The 19,171-nt window shown below is 35.5% G+C and overlaps 2 protein-coding genes across 5 annotated transcripts; one reads left to right on the plus strand and one right to left on the minus strand.

Annotated features, from left to right (window-relative positions):
* Positions 1-326: 326 nt before the first annotated feature.
* On the plus strand, positions 327-17,339 carry LOC114938789 (uncharacterized). 4 transcript variants are annotated; one of them, XM_029312863.2, is made up of 10 exons: positions 327-1,012; positions 1,243-1,445; positions 4,051-4,160; positions 4,485-4,680; positions 6,502-6,829; positions 7,195-7,498; positions 7,848-8,135; positions 8,274-9,514; positions 9,999-10,730; positions 10,838-17,339. In XM_029312863.2, exons 2-10 carry the CDS (start codon positions 1,382-1,384, stop codon positions 10,995-10,997), a joined length of 3,423 nt encoding a protein of 1,140 aa, XP_029168696.2. In that variant the 5' UTR covers positions 327-1,012; positions 1,243-1,381; the 3' UTR covers positions 10,998-17,339. The 4 variants fall into 4 exon arrangements, with proteins under 4 accessions (XP_029168696.2, XP_029168699.2, XP_029168697.2 ...); XM_029312866.2 differs by having other exon boundaries at positions 10,816-10,905; XM_029312864.2 differs by lacking the exon at positions 1,243-1,445.
* A 145-nt stretch (positions 17,340-17,484) lies between these two features.
* Positions 17,485-18,523, minus strand: LOC114938791 (uncharacterized). Its single transcript, XM_029312871.2, has 3 exons — positions 18,423-18,523; positions 18,249-18,333; positions 17,485-17,800 (listed from the first exon to the last, which is right to left on the minus strand). The coding sequence occupies exons 1-3, from the start codon at positions 18,521-18,523 to the stop codon at positions 17,618-17,620; spliced, it is 369 nt and encodes a 122-aa protein (XP_029168704.2). The 3' UTR covers positions 17,485-17,617.
* Positions 18,524-19,171: the final 648 nt, after the last annotated feature.

Here is a 19,171-nt window from a genome sequence, read left to right on the forward strand (position 1 = left end):
CAGTAAGCTATACGTATAAATTTTCGTGTAAATTATATATATATATATATATCGATCTCTCTTTCTCTCTCTAACATTTTAAATATATATATATATATATATATATATAGTGCTGTTAGAAACTATATAGATCGATATATTGAACAAACCATATATATATATATATATATATATATATTAATATATATTAAATTTGTTAATTACATATGATTATATATTATATTAACATTTCTGAATTATAAGTGTGTGTGTGTGTGTGTGTGTATTAAAAGGCTAATTTTTGTAAGTTTATCAAACAGAAACAATATAATATATATAAGATTGAGAAAAAACCTGCAAGAAACTGTAGAAATGATTGTGTTTGGGAGCGATATTTTTCTCGGGGAAAAGTCGATTCGATTTCAATAAAGAAATTTATCGGACGATCTGCTGTTGTTTGTGCGAACGGCACGCAGCACGCAAGCAGCGGCAAGGCAAGCGCACACTACCCCCTGTCGCATGGAGCGTGCGCGAGGGCGCGAGTAGGATCGAGTAGGACTATGTAGTAGGAGTAGGAACGTAGGACGCGAGTCGAGTCAAGTCGTCGGTCGTCGTGGGTCGTGCGGGTCGTGGTGTGTGCCGCTGGCCGCTGCGGAGGGGCCAGAGAGCGCGTCTCCTGTGGAGCCACAGCTGGTGGGGACCGTTAGTCAAGATGTAAACTGTCAAGGCAAGAATGTCACGCTAGAGATAAGAGCCGTTTGGGCCGCGAGAGAACGAGGGAAAGAGCGTGAAGGGTTGAAGAGGAGTGAAACTCAAGAGGGAAGAAGGGAGAGAGAGAGGGAGAAAGAAAGAAAAAATAAAAAGAAAAAAGCGCGCAACAGTGAGCGAGATAGGGAAAAAGGAAAAGCGAGAAAACCAGGAGAGAACCAGGCCTTGCACCCGCACGAGAGGAGATTACAGAAATGGAGTAGCTGGAAAAGGGAATCGATCGGCCGCCCGCGATAGATGTGGCAATGGAGGACACGAGACTGGGGTAAGTGCTATGTCGTTTCCGGTTAGATCGGGAGTTGCGACCGGGGTACATTGTAATATATACGTATACGTATATAGATATATATGTGTGTGTGTGTGTCTGTGTGTGTGCGTGCGTGCGTGCTTGCGTGCGTGCTCGTCCGAGAAGAAGCGCGAGCGCGCTCTTTCCGAGGGGAGGAAACTAGGACGTTGGGGGTGATTTGATAGTATATTCCGTGTATATTCGTGAAGATGACGGTCGTCGCACGAGCAGTGACGGAGGCGGAGGGGAGTGTCCTGCTTTTTCGTCCCTTCGACCTCGCCACCTCCGGAGCTTCTTTTCCTTTTCGGTGTACATACGCGCGTGTCGCGAAGGCGAAGGTAAGGCGCGATGCCGACACGTCAACGAGTGCAGCGACGAGTCGATCAAGGCAGTGCGAGAACAGGAAGTAGAGGTGCCTATATAGTGCCTAGTGCTGGTTCTAATCTTCATTCTGGTTTTGGTGCTCGTGCTCGTGTTCGTGTTGATGCTGATGCTGATGTTTAATGCGATATGCTTGACAGCTTTTACGCGTATTTCGATCAGCTTTTTCAACAGACGAGGAATGAATCTCGAGTGAGTGATTATAAATGCTTGTACAACAAATTAATAAATACAGATTTTGTTGATTCTTACGTATCTCTAGCACTAGTGGTACACCAAAAAAGAAAGACAAAAAAAAAGAACTCGCCGTTGCGAATAAATGAGATACATCGTTGATAATACATAGGCGAATCCCAGTCATATTTTGCGAATAGCGATTTCTTACGCGGGCATTATTCATACAGGCTGGGAGAGCCAATTTTTTATTTATTTTATCCGCAAAATAAAAATTATGAACGATAATACTCGAGATAAAATCTCTCTCTCTCTCGCTCTCTCTGTTCATATATATATATATATATGTATTTTATATAACATATTCTCTATATATCTTTTGTACGAAAATAGTTTTTACGAAGGATGCAACGCGATCTGCATCTTGTTCACTTGTATACATAAAAATGCTCCGGAACTATATACTATGCCTAGAAAAATCTTCGAAACAAGAGTCTTATTGATGTGTATTTGCACTTCAAAAGCAACGCATTATAAATAAAAGAGTTATTAAAGCGACTGCAGAATGTATATGAGTTGTACCACAAGCATCAAGTATTTGCGACAAAAGTAGACTTTAAATTGTGAATATAAGCAGTACTTTTGAATGCGTTTAAACAAAAGTATTACTTTTTTTAATTTAAATTCATAGCTTTGAAATATTTTTTTCATTTTTATCATTGACGCGAGTAATATCATAGTCGATTCATATATAATTTCACAGTGACTCGATATATTCGGTGATACATTTGCGAATTGTACTTTGTATTTGTTCGAAGAGCTTTCAATATATATAAAATATTTGTCAGCATTCTGATTATTTTTCTTACAAGCGATAAACATTTATTTATATATTTACCCCATTCTTGTTACGTTCCCCTTATTCGCGCTACTTTTTGTGCAAGAATAAACGTCGAGAAAATTTTTTTTTTGAAGTACAAAACACATATATCGCTTTTGGTATATTCTTCAACACTTTGCGTCAAAGTTATGCGAATGGGACTGACTTGATTTGCTCAATACAGTGTTTGAATTTGGAACGTTCCAATAATCAATTTCAGAGATTAAACATCGCTGAAATATGGGAGGAAGGCTCGACGCATCTTACCGTATTTATTTCACCGCTAACAGTAAGATTTCTCTACCTTTTCTTGGGTTCTTTTCTTCTATATATGTTATTTTGACATCAAGGAAGCTCTATACTCTATACAAATTACATATATATATATATATATATATATATATATATATATAAAATTGGTGTTAAACTCGAGGATGTTTTCCAAAATGGAAAAAATTGTGATATGCAAGTTTTGTATACAAATATGTATACCTGTATTCTATCTGTTTTTGATTCGACACATTTATATTTAATTGTTCTCGCCATTGAGTGCAACATTGCGCATTCCATAAATAGATATCTGAGAATAATTGTATATTTGTCTGATTGTGAGAAACGCCATTTTTTCCTCGCTTCTCTCTTTTTGCGGAGAAATGACATTGAGAAAATTGTGCGCAAAACGTTATCACTTTTTGAGATTACGGCCCAACATTCGTCATATATTTGTTTATTTTCTAGTTGCATTTTCTGTACTTTGTGTCTTGTTTCTTGCGCAATTTTGCACAATGACTCGCGTTGAATAACGTGCACTTGGGTCAACTTTTGAACAATTGCTATGAGCGTGACAAATATCTACTTCTTTAGTACGACATCGTGAACAGTATCGTCTCTAATGAAATCGTCCTTCGCTTAAACATTCTAGCGTTAGCAAGCTAATGCGTGCAAAAGCCACAGTTGTAACACAGTTGCAGCGAGAACTTTTATAAATTTTTATTATTTAACAAGAGTCTGTTTATTCGTTGTCAATGTATAACAATTTGCGTGACTAGTAAATCCTGTAGTTTACAAATATTATTTTTCTGTATGCTCTTTTCATTTCTTGTCAGATTAACTAATTGACGCGAGAAAGAAAAGATGTTTCCATCTTTTCTTTTTAAATTATGAAAAGAGTTTTCAATTATAAAATAACTATACGCGTGTGTCTATGTAATAAATTTCAATTTACAGCTAAAAATGATAGCATGTAAATCCTTATTGTTTATTATAAGCATCGTTACGAGCAATTTCTTGAGCTTTATCAAGCGAGAAATCGCGGCACGAGGCGTAGCGCGACATACACCTGTTGGCATCATTACATAATATATATACTCAACAATCTACAAGTATCGTGCAACAACGGCAAGAATATATACGAGAGCGTATAATAGCCGAAACGATGATATAGAGAGTATAAGTATTTCTTTTTTCTTCACGCTCTATCGCAAGCAGTGAATTGTGCTTTCGTTGAAAGCTTTGCTGAAAGTTTTTACGCACGAAAGCGATAAAACTCGAAAAGATTACTCGATTTTTCACATTCTTCCAGCATCATCTGAGCACCCAAAAATGACGTCAGGATTGCCGAGTGCTCATCAAAAGAAGCTTGGACCAGCGCCGATAGCATCCTTCGAAGACCTGTCGGACGAAGTGGAAAACGTGAGTCCTACTCCGAGTTTCCTCTGAGTCTCATCACCCCGGCTCTCTCATTCACACACACTCTCTCTCTCTCTCTTTTTCTCTCGCGCTCTCTCTCCCCCCTTCTCTCTCTCTCTTTCTCTCCCCTTTTGCACTGTGAGATCCGTTTGGCTTGGATCTTGATGTACGTACGCGATCTCGAAATCGACCTCCTCGACCGTCCCTGCGAGAAGCCAGCCCGCGATCTGAGCCCACCAAACAACCAACCAAACAATCGACCAATCAACCAACCCCGTGCGCCTGTGCTACGATTCACGACAAACCAGGATACGAATTTGAATGCAGGGGGAATCAGCGACGGCGGTGACGGCGGCGGCGGGGCGAATGCCGGGCATCGTCGAGGTTACCACACCGGCAACGCCTGGTAGTTCGCTCAAGACGCCCAGCACGCCGCGAATTGATATCAGCAGAGCGAGCAGCTCCTCGCACCACGAGGACAGTAATTCCAGAGACTCGTCGCCTGAGCGGGAGCTTCTCGCAGGTGATTAACTTTTTCAAAATTACCTTGCGTAAGCTCTACCCTCTACCTCTTTTTTTATCTCGAAACATTTTTCATCAATGGAGCAGCTACTTTTTTGTTTCTTTTACATTTTGCTATCGTAACATTCAAATTATTTTATATTATTTTAGTAAAAATTATTTTATAAGTAAATGTCAAGTTTTTTCGTTGTTTACGATTGAGTCGAGTATATCGAAAATTATGATATTATAAAAATTCTCGAATTTTTCATTGGATATGCGTGTTTTTTGAATGTATTTTGAATTTTTGTATCGCTTCTTCTTTCTCTCTTTTTCTCTTTATCCCTTCTCTCTCCCCTCTCTCTCTCTCTCTCTTTTTCTTTCTGGCTATAATAGTAACAAAATTGAGTAATAAAATTGATTTAAAAAGTTTAAACAGGATTGATAGAGTTATATACCTATTATTTAAGAGGCAGGGTTAACAGAATATGTGACAGGTATTTCAGATCGGAAAAATAAAATATCGAAAAATGTTATCTCACAATTAATAATTAACTGATGAAAGGTGAATATACACACATATATATATATATATATATAGTGATTAATGATTGAATACAAAAAAGTTAATGACTTGATAACATATAATATGAGATGTAGAAATGATGATTTTAAGATATCGTATGAGATATGTTAGCCGAAAATATTCCATAGATAATCTGGTTATCAAATTATACTTTAGAAAATAGATTTTATATTCCATTTCAGCCTAGGTATTCTTAACTAAATATTATTTTTGTAGACCAGATATTTGTGAACTATACATCTTATACAATTAGTACATACAAAATAGATAAACTCACATAATACGAAAACTTGATAGATATGTGAATGCATTTTTTAACTTGTTAATATAATCGAGAGTAAAAAGAGTACAAGACAAAATATATAATATAAAAAAATATCAAGACAATGCGCGATATCAAGGAAGGAACTAATCTTCGGAGGTAAGAAAAGATCGAACTTTGCGCGCAACGTTGACAATGAGTATTTCGAACTCGAACAGCTTTTAGAAAACGAATTCTCGGATGTTAGGATGTTTTGATCGATTCAATTAGACAGGTCTGAGAGGAGAGGTTTGCCTGATGTCCATCTCGATTATTTAATGGCTTTTTGTACGAGTACACGCTGTATATAAATTAACGTTAACCAAATCTAAAATTTCATTGAATATTGTCTTATTATATTGCTCTCAAACAGTTTGACTTTCTAAAAAATAGAAAAAATGATTAAGTGTATTGAGTTTCTCTTATAGAAGAGATTTTTTTCGACGAGTGACGAGTCTCTATATTAAAATTATTAATTCTATTAAATTAATTGTACAATTTTGATAAATATGTATATAAAATATATGTATAAATCGAGCTTGTGAAAATAATATCGTACAATATATGTATAGCAATTATTTTTAAATCGTAATGTTAGTTTCAACGACGATAGTCCTTTTTTTAAAAAGCTCTCTGAAAATTTATTCAACAATTACGGTCAATAAGCATCGAGTGCATCAATAAATATGATAAGCATGAAGATTATTTGCATCGAATAGTTCGATGATATATACATTGATGATACTTATACGTCTTGTAGAAAGCACGAAATTTAAATGCAAAATAATAGTTGCTTGTCCGAATATTAGAGATGTAGATTAGAGGAATCAATAATGCAAGAAGATAAATATCTTTTGATATGTTAATATCGTCTGATTTAGTCTACATAGGTGTTTTAAGAAAGAGATTTAGAGGATGCGTTGTCACGAAAAAAACCTAAAGATGGAGATTTGCAGGTGCGGATCCTCCGCCTGGCTGCAAGCTGACTTTGGGCTACAAAGAGGATGCGCAAGATCTCAGGTCCTCCACGGAAGAGTTGGACTTACAAGATCCTGTTCACGAACAGGATCTTAAAAGGGAGTCAAAGAAACGAAAACGAAAGGAGGTGGATGGATCTCAATCGGATTACAGCGGTAAACAGCTGGATCGTGAACGCAAGGACAGTAATTGCTCGGAGATATGTCTGCTCAATATCAGCGGCAGAACGTCCAGATTGTCTTCGGTCGGTAGCCAAGGCTCCGGTGTTTCCGGGAAGCTCTCGGTTGTATCGGCAACTTCCTCCAGGTGAGGACCGCATGAGAAATATAATATTGGAGAACAAAATATACATGTTGTTTTAATTAAAGAGCTGTTAACGAGATTTTATTTTGCGAAAAAGTTCAAATCGAATTGTCAAGTCACTTGTTTGATTTTTAACTTTTATTTCTTGACATTTCTTTCGAATATTCTCAATATTAATGAAAGAGATGTTACCTTCATTGAAAGAGAAATCTTACAATATGTTACTTATGTGCGTACGCTTTGTTATCTATAATAGCATTCTTATTTTGGAGCTGAAGAGCTCAGACTTATAACGCATGATTGATCGACGTGCAAAGCTCTTTCTTTCTTTCTGTTTATTGTGTCATTCAATTTGTATATTTCTTCAGATCTCCCAGTCCGCATAAATGTCTGTTGGAGACATCATTCTGCGGAAGCAAACCGACGCTGGTTGACAACTTGATAGAGCCGTCGAAACCGGAGACCGATGATCTTGAAAAGATACTCTTGAAGCGAGAGGCTGATACTACGAAGGCGTTGATTCCCGAGAGCATCAAGGTACCGATGGTTGGAGGCAACTTGAAGCCGGATCCGTTGGATAAGCCCAGAAGACGCGGTCGGGAAGAACGAAAAGAGATCTTTAAGCGAGAGGTGGAAATTACCAAGAGATTTCTGGAGAAAGCTAATATAGAGGTTGGTTCGCCGAGTTGTCATTTTATCATTCGCTTGACTCTCTATCGAGCAGTATTGATAAAAGATTTAAAACAGATTTTACGCGCCAACTTTGTTAATTTTATTAGAATACAAGACCACACACGAAGACAGACGTGTGTAATATTGAAAGTGTGTTAAAAAAATGTTCTCTTTTTCTATATATTTTTTATATTATTTAAATTTTTTCTATGAATGTAAAAGAATCTCGTAAATATCGAGTTTGATGTTATTAAAGTGTTCTATTTTTCTCAGAAAATAAGATATATAAATATTTAACCTGTTACAATATACGTATATTATATGTATATTCTCTTACTGTATGAAATAGGTACCAGTCATCAAAAAATCAGGCGAACAACAAGGATCGACGATACCGCAACAGCAATCAACAAAGGCTCAACTTCAAGAAGTTCAGAAACCCGTGACACTCGATTTCAACGATAAAGGAAAGAAGACGCAAAACTTTAAGGAAATTGTGCAGACGACACCTACGACGAGTAGCTTCACGGGAAGTCCCAAATTACCGAGACATCAAAAAGTGCGTGACCTCGAAGGCTCGCGAACGCCTAGTCCGTCATCCGTATCTAGGAAGAGCAGCTTCGCTTCGTTGTTCAAGGTACATATACATGTGTATATATATATATATATATATATGTTATATGTTTGTTTCAAGAGCTGACTAATATTCTTATTAATGTTAATAATTAATGTTTTCGAGTTGTTGATATCAATTATTACATTTATAATCAAATAGACTAAAACCGATGGTTGCGTATTGAGCCCGGAATCACCGTCACCCAATACGAAGCCACGACGAAATCTTACGTCGAAACTGAAAGACACCACGGAGAGTTTAAGAAGTCGTTCAAAGTCACGCGAGAGGGTCTCCGTTGACAAGGGTTCAACTCCAAAAAAGGATTCAAAAAATAAAGGAATGTTTTCGTCTACGTTAAGTCTATTCAAGAAACGTGAGAGAAAAAAGAGCTACGATGAGGCGATTGCGGCCTCATGCGACCTCGACGCTCGTAGTGGAGTCGAACATCCGTCCTTAGAGAGCATCGGCCGCGTCGAGTTTACATTCAACATGGACAAGGAAAGAAACCGCCAGGATGATTCAATCTTCATCAGCCTGCACGCCGATGACAGGAATTACGAGGAGGCCTTGCCGTCGGAGAGTGTCTCGATACCACTAGAAACGCCGACCAAGTTGCTAGACGAGTACGAATCCGAAGAACCACGTACGAGTAGCATAATCACGGAGGTGTCGATTGAACATCATCCAATGCCATCATCAATTGGTAAAGTCAGGACCGAGGCACAGATCGAGACAATGACGACAACTATGGTGACGACGCAGGCCATGTCCAGGAGCTCGTCCAAAGATAATCAGCTTCTGGAGAGTGCGCTGAAAGATCCGCAGATATCAAAAATTAACGCGCAGGCTAATAAAATAAATGTCGAAACATCATTACCATTGATGAAATCGTCGATTAAACCAGAGATAAAATCGACGGACTCGCGAATATCCAGCGGCTCGTTGAAGGAATCTATTAGCAAAAAGCCAGAAATAACAAAACCGAAAAGAAAAAGTAAAGGAGAGAATCAGCAGCAGCCTATACCGCCTGAGAGGATAGACAGTGATGCACCGACGCAACAGAAAAAAGTAGGTAGTAGGGAATCTACACGAGCTGCACAAGATACCAAGAGATCCGATTTTCTCGATGACAAAGTCAGCAACAAGGACAGTTTGGTAAAAACGTCTAGCATGATATCCGATTTGGATCACAACAGTTCAGAGTCTGAAAGAGATTCGGAGATTGAATTCATTCGCAATAAGGTTGAAAAGATGGCGGAGGAGTTACCGGATGAACGAAAGGGTCTCTTTTACGAAGAAAGTTTTGAGGAAGATCTTCCATATGTACCGACGACCCTGCCGTTGGAGAAGAGCGTTGCTGTACCTATTCTGCCTGTTAAACAACGACTTCAGGAAGTAAGGTAATTATTAGTATAGTACATATTTTATTTAAAAAAAAAAATTCAAATTTGATATATTCGAGTTTAACAATGCTGTCTAATATCACATTATTATTATTATTATTATGTAATGCGCCATTTAAATCAACTTTTATATATGAAACATTTTTCTCGAAAATGTTCTATTTTCAAAATAATTGACTGTATCACTTAAAGTGAAACAACAATTGCAACTAGCAGTTATACATATATTTTTTCTTCAAACAAATGATGTACTTTTTATGCCAATTGATTTCTTATTATTTTGACCTTTAAATGACATTGAAAAACCGCTACTTAGAGGCAATCCTGGGTCACGATATTATGTCCTCCTCGAAACTCTACTTTCATATATGAAACATTTTTCCCAAAAACGTTTTATTTTTAAGATAATCGACTGTATCACTTAAAATAATACATTCTGTATATGTATGGATAAAATTTATTTACTTTATTCTGGTGTTAGGACAATTCCGATAGAAAGACCGCGTTCAACGACACCGATAAATCCGACTCTACTCGACGAGTTCGTGATGCAGACGTCGTTGGATGAGCGACGTGTGGAGCGAATGAAGATATCTTTGCCGCGAGAGGATAGTTTTAAATTGAAGAGTCCGCGCCGGCAGTATGCCAGTACGATGAACACATTTACGGAGTTTGCGGGCAGAGTACCACCGGACGGTGGTCGTAAGAGCATTATCGGTCAAGCAAAATCACCCAGTCCACCTCCACTGCCACCGAGAGCACCAGCAGCAGCGGCATCAGCATCAGCATCAGCATCAGCATCAGCATCAGCAGCATCAACATCAGCATCAGTGTCAGCTGCAATAGCAACAGTGCGGCCGAGCAACTGGATAAATTTTGAAGAAATACCAGAGAAACGGAAAGCGCCGAAACGAATACAGACGATACCGCGACCGGAAGACGAGATTGCAAAGACGATTACCGGCGGTTACAGTTATGTGCAACCGGAGGAGTGCAAGTGTGAGTGCCATGAAGAATCTAGGCGGGCGTCTATGCGAGAGGCGACAGCGGCGGCGACTGCCGCCACCGCCACCGCCACCGCCACTGCCACCGCCATCACCATTAGTACCAGAACTTCCTCTTGTAGTAGCAACGGCGAACGACCATGCAACGGTGAAAACTGTACAGCGCCGACCACTGGCGGCAATTCCGTCGATCGCGCCAGCATTGTCAGGTAAATCTTTTGACTACCGATTGTCAAAATCAACCAACTACACGTTTCACCCGAGGCGATCCGCAAAGGCGCTAGTGACGAGTAGAAATCTGTTTCTGTACTTTCAGTGATAGCTCGCTGGAATGTTCGCTGAGTATTGATGATGGTCAAAGTACACAGGCGCTCCTCGGCAATTCGACGAAACCCTTCGCCATGGATCTCGACGTACGATCCAATAGATCGAGCATCATATCGCAGGAGGAAAACGACGAGAACCAGCACCAATAATAATAATAATATTAATAACAAACCTAGCATAGCGCACCCACGCCTTAGAATCTTTGGAGTTTTTCTTCGTCGAAAGTTGATCCGACTTTTTGCCTCTGACACGGACAAACAACAGTTTGATTCCAAAAAGACGGACTTGTTATTATTATTTTCATTTGCATGGTTTCTTTTACGAAAAAAGTTTCAAGGAGAATTCACAATTGGAATCATTTTTACATTTCTTTGCAGATTCTATGCCTCTTTATAGCGCGCGGTGTATGTACATACATCGATAAAACTTTCGTTAATCAAAGGTACCTACATCGCCCTCATTTTCAAAATTTTCCCAACTTTCAGATGTTTTTGTGGATCGTATGTTATGCGATTATTTATTTACGCGTGAGTTATTATAATCTGTTGTATATTGCGATTTTTTCTCTATTTTTTGACCGCCGGGAGTAGTCGCATTTTTTACAGCTGCTTCGTTTGTAATGTTATTATATGTATAAAGAGGATTTATTTCTCCAAATTGTTTTGAATTTATATCTAAGAAAGAAAATTGTATATATTATGTCTTTCGTAACATTTTTCTTTTAATATATAAATTTAAGATATTTTGGAAAAATATCATGCGGTTAAACGAGTCAGTTTTTATTCCAATTTATTTTCACACGCGTTTTTTTTATAATCAAAAAAGACTTGGATGATGGCTCGCTAACATTTCTACTAAATATCGGCGAATTTTCTCTATCGAGAGATAATCGCGTCACTATTGAAAATCGTTGGCGAAGCGCTCGCACATCGCTCGGATATGTAAGATCTTGTCTCTTTTTTTTGGCTCAAAAAATTGTGTGCGCGTATACTTATGTGTATTTACAATACACATAATATATAACTATACATAAACTAGTGAAATATTTAAATATACATTTTATTTGATCAATCATTGTATACGCTGAGGCGAGACGAGGCGAGATCTCACAGTGTTTGGGCAAGCTTTTAAAGTTTCATATCATGTACGTAGATAAGTGTAGATTTATAGGTATGTATTATATATATTTTCGTGGGCACGTTGATCTCGTATACCGAGATTAAGAAGTTTATTCAATGTTGAGCCGGAGGAACCGGTACGATCATTCATTGGTCGATTGTTTCTTAAACTTGTATGATAGCATTTACATATATTAACGATTATCGTGATGCAGGATCTGCGCAAACGCAATTCTGCCGCCGTTATTATACATATAGTATTGTACGCTTTCTCCTTGGACCAGAACACAAACATAATATGGCGTTCGGCGAACAGACGCCGCACCGGGCCGCGGGCTTAATGCCACATAACTTATTCGAATACTCATCGGGCGGTGACGGTATTCATAGTTGGTTATTATATTTATCAAGAGATGCTATTTGATTGGTTGAACGAGGTCTTAAGACGATCTTAAATATAAGAACGGATTATGAATACCGCCCATCGAAACATCTTTGAATGCGATACGCATTTATGGATCTTTTCTGCTATCACACTATAGTGTTGGAACGTTTCTAATGCGTCGGCGACTTTTCTACTCGCCATACAATTTTCTCTCATTATCTTTCTCACTTTCGGAGCTTGGCTTAGCGAGCCATCATTCGTAAACTCGCGCTAATTTCTTCACCAAAGAGAGTGAGTGATTCTTTGTCGTTCACTGCTCGCCGGGAATTCCAGAGAATCGAGATGAGTAACGCTTGTCAATCGTACGCGTTCCATAGATTGAACTCGTACGATGTAGAGAGAAAAAATTCTATATTATCTACCTCCTGAGAAACGTATTGAAGGTACAGAGTATCTGTAGAAAGATTGTTTCATCGAGCGCTCGAAGAAAGCTCGATAATGACAGTTTGATCCTTTTTTCACGAAAAATTAAAAAGTTATTTATATTTTTCTTTCCAAAAAATATAAGAAGGAAATATATCGTACGTGTATAACGCTATAAAGATATAATATGCAAAGTCGAGCAGAATAATTGTGATACTGGGATATAAATTTCATTTCTTTATGCAATTGTACATGAAATTCATTATAAAGTTGAAGTTGAGAAAGCGATAACTTTTTAATAGATACCATAAGGTACCATCACAAAGTGATGATTAAAACATTATTGTGTCCACGATGTTAGAACTCGATCTGAATTCTCGGATCAAGAAGTTTGTAGACAAATAATTTGCTTTTCCGGAAAAGTGACAATTTTATTGACTACACATATGTTTCGGAACTAGAACTTGGATCGAATTCTAGCATCGTGAACACAGGCCTGAACAATTACATTGTTAACAATTATATTCATCTTAATACTTATTCCTATGTCAAAATTATTATATGAGAGAGAGAGAGAGAGAGAGAGAGGAGTGGCAGGGTAGGAGAGAGGGGGAAGAGGAGGAGGGAGGAAAAATTAGTTTAATTGTAAATGCGTAATTATGTACATCTATAATAGAAAAATATTCTCAATTTTTTTATTTCTGTTTTATAGATCGATGGAACGATAATTTTTCTGGAATAATATAATAATTCCTCTTTTCGAGTTTTGTTCAGTAAGAATTATTATTGCATTAAACTTTTTTATATTTTAAATTTGATTATTGCAATTGGTCAGTTTACAATCAATTTGCGGTCATTGTATCGGTTATTGTGTGCATACAAAGTACCTATAAGTTCTATATGGTAAACAAAAATATACATTAAATTAAATACTTTTTATCTCGTGGTGGAGAAAAAAATTCAGAGGGGGGGGGGGAAGAAGAAAGTCTCTTATTAATTTTTTATTTGATTTTTTATATTATTTGATAAAAATTACAAAAAATTCACATTAAAAACGATTCATTTTGTTCAAAACAGACGTGCGGTGATCTAATTAATAAACTATAAAGCTGTCTAAATTGAATTAATTAACAAAGGCGAATTAAATTAATCGATATTACTGATGTTTCGATATATCATATTGTTATGTCATAAATTTACCGATTACTCGATTGCTTATTTAATTGAAGATTAAAGCATGATAATTAGATTGACGTCGCAAGTTTCATTACGGTATGTGTCGCATATCTCTCAAAGCGAATGTGTAAAGAATTTATAAAAAAAGTCAAATTAAATTTAGGTTTGCATTTACGAGCAAAATCATAGACTTATTTTTTCGCACGGTTGGATTATTTTTCTTTTACAGTACATTTTGTATATAATGTAACAATTATAATAATAATTATAATAACGATTATAATTTAAATCGATTTATAAATTATAATTTAGAATTATATCAATTTACTCGATAATGCTCAATGAATAAAATAAATAATTTAGACCGCAATCGCAATTATAATTTAGATATTTAATCGATGATGAATTATTATATTCTTCATAGTATTGCAATGTTATTCTTCTTGTTGTATGGTTTCTAGGCGATTTGAAAACTGCACTGTGTTCTCTCTCAAAGCGATAATATTAATCTTATGTAGTGACAGCAACATTTTATCAGTTGTATATGTTGTGCCAAGCCATTTAGAACAAAACATACGATATTGCATTTAATAATTAATATTCGATAAGGACGGAATGAGAAAATTATTCGAGAAATCTTGTTTTATTTTCTCTTTTTTTATTCGTTAAAATTTTCAAGAAAATTCTTCATACTTATCCTTCCACGTAGTCTCGAAAGAATAAAAAACGATTCAAATATGATATTTATCTCGCAACGTTTTTTTGTTAGTTGCATACACAATTACTTGCTTGACATGCCAGAGAAATCTTTTCATTAATTGCATAGGAATTTAATCAAGCTTTTATGTATCACTATTCTATTTCCACCCTTATTCTCTTTCTCCACGTTCCTATATATACTCTTTCTCACATTAGTCTGAACATGAAATAGTTGAATAGAGAAATGGATTAATTGATTAATAAACTTGTGTGTAAGCGATTAATCCTTCGTAAATTAGTCAGACGTGTCTGTTTCTATTTCTTTTTCTTCTTCTCCTTTCGGTGAAAGAAAAGAAACGAACATGTCTTTTCGCATAATGGGAGATTTTGCGAAAATATAAGCGCAATTCATCATAGCTATAAATGCTTATGTAAGATAATTTCTTTTTTTTTTTAGATTTTGATGTTTAGCTTTAAACGAATTTTCAGAATGTGTATATATATATATATATATATATATGTGTGTGTGTGTGTGTGTGTGTTTGTGTGTGTGTGTGTGTGTCTGTCTGTTTGTATGTATGTATGTATGTATGTATGTATGTATATATATGTACACATGTATGTACATAAAGTAAATATAGGAATCGACACTTGCATGATTTTGACAAATTCAATTTCCGATACATAGGTATATTAGATACATGTTAAATTTTTTTGATTAAAATGTGCAGGCATTATGTTTTTGGCGTAAAAATAAATAAAAGTATAAAAGCTTATATATTCTCATGTCATCAAAGATATCGGAATTTGAACTTTATCGACATTATATAAAGTTCGATTCCTGTAAAACGAAACGTTTCGCGCGCAGCAATCAATCGGTTGGCGAATATTCGATTGGTGAAAAACGAATGTACATAATATAATATTCGCGTAAAATCGTGTACTCTGCGAGTGATAAATAATGTATTTTTGCGCTTGTGAGCAATTTCTTCTTGTCTTTGTATCATTTACTTCACATATGTCGTTGTTAAATTGATGGATTTACGTGCGAGTGTAAATATCGTAACGTTATATATATATATATATATATATATATATATATATATATATATAATGTAAACACTATCACACCATAATCAGAGATAGAAAATTGAATCGAAATCAAACTTACCTAAAGAAATTTAAAATTTCAAGAATCATATTGCGAGAAAGTTTTAAGATTAATTTCCAATTTTGAATATTAAATATATTCAGTGTCGTAGAAAATTTACATTAAAGCTTTCATTATTTTAAAAGTAATATACTCTTTTTTTTATTTATTTTATTAATTTGATTAATCTTAATTTATTAATTTTACTTATTTATATCATTTTAATGTTTCTCTTATTGTTAGTGACTCTCTGGAAAAAATGCTTATACTTATGAAGTTTACGATGAAAAATTTGTACTTGTCATTTACTTACGAGTTTTTTCATTTTTGACGTTATCATTCGTTATGCCGACTAGCATGCGTAATACGGAAATACACTCGGCTGTGTATGAAGCGCAGATTTTGTTTCGAATGAAAGTAGGTCCTCGTTTGTCTAGGACCTAGAAGATAGGAATTGGCGAACTCACGGTTATTTGCAAGATTTTCGTCAAAATATATATGATCTTGCCGATAACCTACTCGGGGGAAAAAAGGAAAAGAAAAAAAATAGACTCCCATATATATATATATATATATATATATATATATATATACACATATTTCGCTTGATTGTTTTTCTGAAAGACGGCGCAAATTCGTGAGAATTATGTATTTCCTGAATACTTATTATTACCGATAATGACATCAATCGAGAGAGGGATGAGTTAATTACTACTGCTACGCAGTTACTCTCCGACAATTCAAAGACTTATTAATGAAATTATTAATGAAATGAATATAATGAATCCGTGATATCTTTTCTAATCCTTTCTAAGCGTATATATGTATAAAACGAGTATATTGAGCGAGAGATCGGAGTAACGGCGGGCAGCCTAATCATTTACTTTTTTTTTTTCAATTACATTAATCGTACAAGAATACCTACATGAATAATGTTGTTAGAGAAAATATATAACCAAACGTGTCCTTAATCGAAAATGAAAGCTCGCCGAAAAAGATATATGTATACATATATCTACTCTCGGTTTGATTCTGAACCTTTCGATTGATCGCAAACAGGATATACTTGGAGATACAGGAAGACGCATTTGAAGACAAATGCAAATGAAATAAAAATACAAAAAGTTTTGCGCGCAGGTTGCCCATCGCAACTCCGCAGGACCCAGGCCAGGATACGAATCGGTCGGACACACTCGAGGAGAGAGTCGATGTCGATAGGCAAAAGAGAACACGCGCCCATTGTCCATTTCCTTAGCAATATATGATATCATTCGTCATTATTTTTCATGCAATGTAAGACTCTATGACAAAATATAGAATAAAAATAAATATTTAAATGTTTCTAATCTTATGTAAATAAAATTAGGAACAAGAACATTTCGAATGCTAATAAACACGCATACACGTTTAAACGACACCAAGACAACGATGACGATATATAATGACGATGACGATAACGATTCGAATTATGACGAAATGACAATGATGATTCGACGATCAAGAAGGAAGAGAAATAAAATAAACTGTTTATGTGTTTTGATGAACGACTTAATTATTTCGAAAAATCATTACGCTGGTTATTTGACAGTTATCGCTCGATATTGTAGTTGTAATAAAAGTGTAAGCATCAAATATATTTTTGAGATAATACATCTATATTATTTTTATCTATAACGAGTATGTAGGTATATAGTTAATATACTTGTCAAAAAGTTAACAAGAAATGAAAACTAAATATTCTCGAATAGAGAAATGTGATATTTGAGAAAAGAATGATCTAGAAAATGTAAAGGCTGTCAGATGGTCAATCTTCGTATCTTATGCGTAACCTTTTATCGTTGTTCTTGAACCATATGTATTTGCTATCTCGTCCGCGAAATTGTCCTTTGTCTTGGTATCTTTTTCCTCTCCATTGTCCAAAACGATTGGCATTTCGGTGTCTCGTAATAACAGTGCAGTGGTTGGCGGGACGAGCGTCGAATTGTTGTCCTGCAAAGATTGCTGAAAGAAAACCAATTCATTATATTAGATAATAAATTGTTAATCAAGAAAAGAAAGCGAGAGAAAATAATTGACAAAGAAAAATTACATCACTTTATTTTTCTTTTTTTATTACATTTTTCAAAGTATATATAAATATTTTGGCGCGATTAACGATTTTGTAAAAAAAAAAAAAAAAAAAAAAAAATTGATAAAACAATTTTCTTCTTTTCGTTTTTATTGACAAATCTTTTCATAGAATTGGCATTGCGATATTTTTACACGATCGATAAATAATTTGTACGTTTATAGTCTCTTATATTCGTTAATATTACAAAACGGAGCAGGATTTTAGTAGCAAAATTCAGGTAATAAATAACTGAATAAGCACCCTTTAGATAAGCTTTAAAAATGTATAATGCACGTGTAGGGTAATGGTAAATGTATATTCTGTATATTAAATGTATACATGCATAACGTTTAAAAGAAACAGGAAAGCGAGCAAGGTCAATGCACTCAGCGCAACGTTATTTCCACTTTTTCCTTTAGAGCTTCTGAAATTTCAAGAGTAGTCATTTACAAAAGTTCTTTTCCTATATTAATGCGTTTTAAATATGCAATATTTATCGTATACGCGCGGTACCTGTGATGATAGCCACCTTCGTCACTATGATAACGTTCGATAGATGTATCCCAAGGAGCTTTTCCAAAGTTTCCAAAATTAATTAGAGACTTCAACGTCATCTGTTCAATAAATAATATGCGTAAATAATATTCATACTTTTTACAACTTAACATAGATAAATTAATATAATATTCTAAAATAATATAATATGTGTATATGTATATGTGTGCGTATGTGCGTTATAAATTTAAAATATGTACATATATATATATATATATATATATATATATATATATATACATATTTACATATTTACATATTTTTAATTAAATTATATATATATTATTTTGAAAAGAACTATAATTATATACAAAATAGTTGAACGTTACGTGCGCTAAATGTTAATTGATCAATTGCGCTACTTGCTTCGCTTGCTTTTGATGCAAAAAAATTATGAGAGGATGGAAAGAGTCACCAAGAGTTGTGCAAAATGAGGGGTTTCACCTCCAACGAGATTTGGTACGAAACTGTTTTGTCGTCACAAGAAATTTTCTGATGTGGCATAAAATCATGGTCACGGTTTCTGAATTCTTCACGGTGGTTGACAACAACCTGGAACCTTGGGTGTATCCAGTTAACCAAGTGGATGAGATGCTAGTGGACAAAATGAAAGAGAGAGAGAGAGAGAGAGAGAGAGAGAGAAAGAGAGGGAAGTAGCAACGCATCCACAATGCATTATTTCTGTTCTCTAGCATTCTTGTCCATTC

This window comes from Nylanderia fulva, unplaced genomic scaffold (assembly GCF_048542155.1).
Source record: "Nylanderia fulva isolate GAGA-0341 unplaced genomic scaffold, ASM4854215v1 Scaffold48, whole genome shotgun sequence".
NCBI classification, from domain to species: domain Eukaryota; kingdom Metazoa; phylum Arthropoda; class Insecta; order Hymenoptera; family Formicidae; genus Nylanderia; species Nylanderia fulva.

Coding starts and splice junctions, on each gene's coding strand:
- LOC114938789 (XM_029312863.2), top strand. CDS start 1,382: ATGCCGACACGTCAACGAGTGCAGCGACGAGTCGATCAAGGCAGTGCG. Junction 4,161..4,484: donor TGTCGGACGAAGTGGAAAAC/GTGAGTCCTACT, acceptor ATTTGAATGCAG/GGGGAATCAGCGACGGCGGT. Junction 4,681..6,501: donor TGAGCGGGAGCTTCTCGCAG/GTGATTAACTTT, acceptor GGAGATTTGCAG/GTGCGGATCCTCCGCCTGGC.
- LOC114938791 (XM_029312871.2), bottom strand. CDS start 18,523: ATGACGTTGAAGTCTCTAATTAATTTTGGAAACTTTGGAAAAGCTCCT. Junction 18,334..18,422: donor GAAGGTGGCTATCATCACAG/GTACCGCGCGTA, acceptor TTGAAATTTCAG/AAGCTCTAAAGGAAAAAGTG. Junction 17,801..18,248: donor TTCTTTTAAACGTTATGCAT/GTATACATTTAA, acceptor GTTTTCTTTCAG/CAATCTTTGCAGGACAACAA.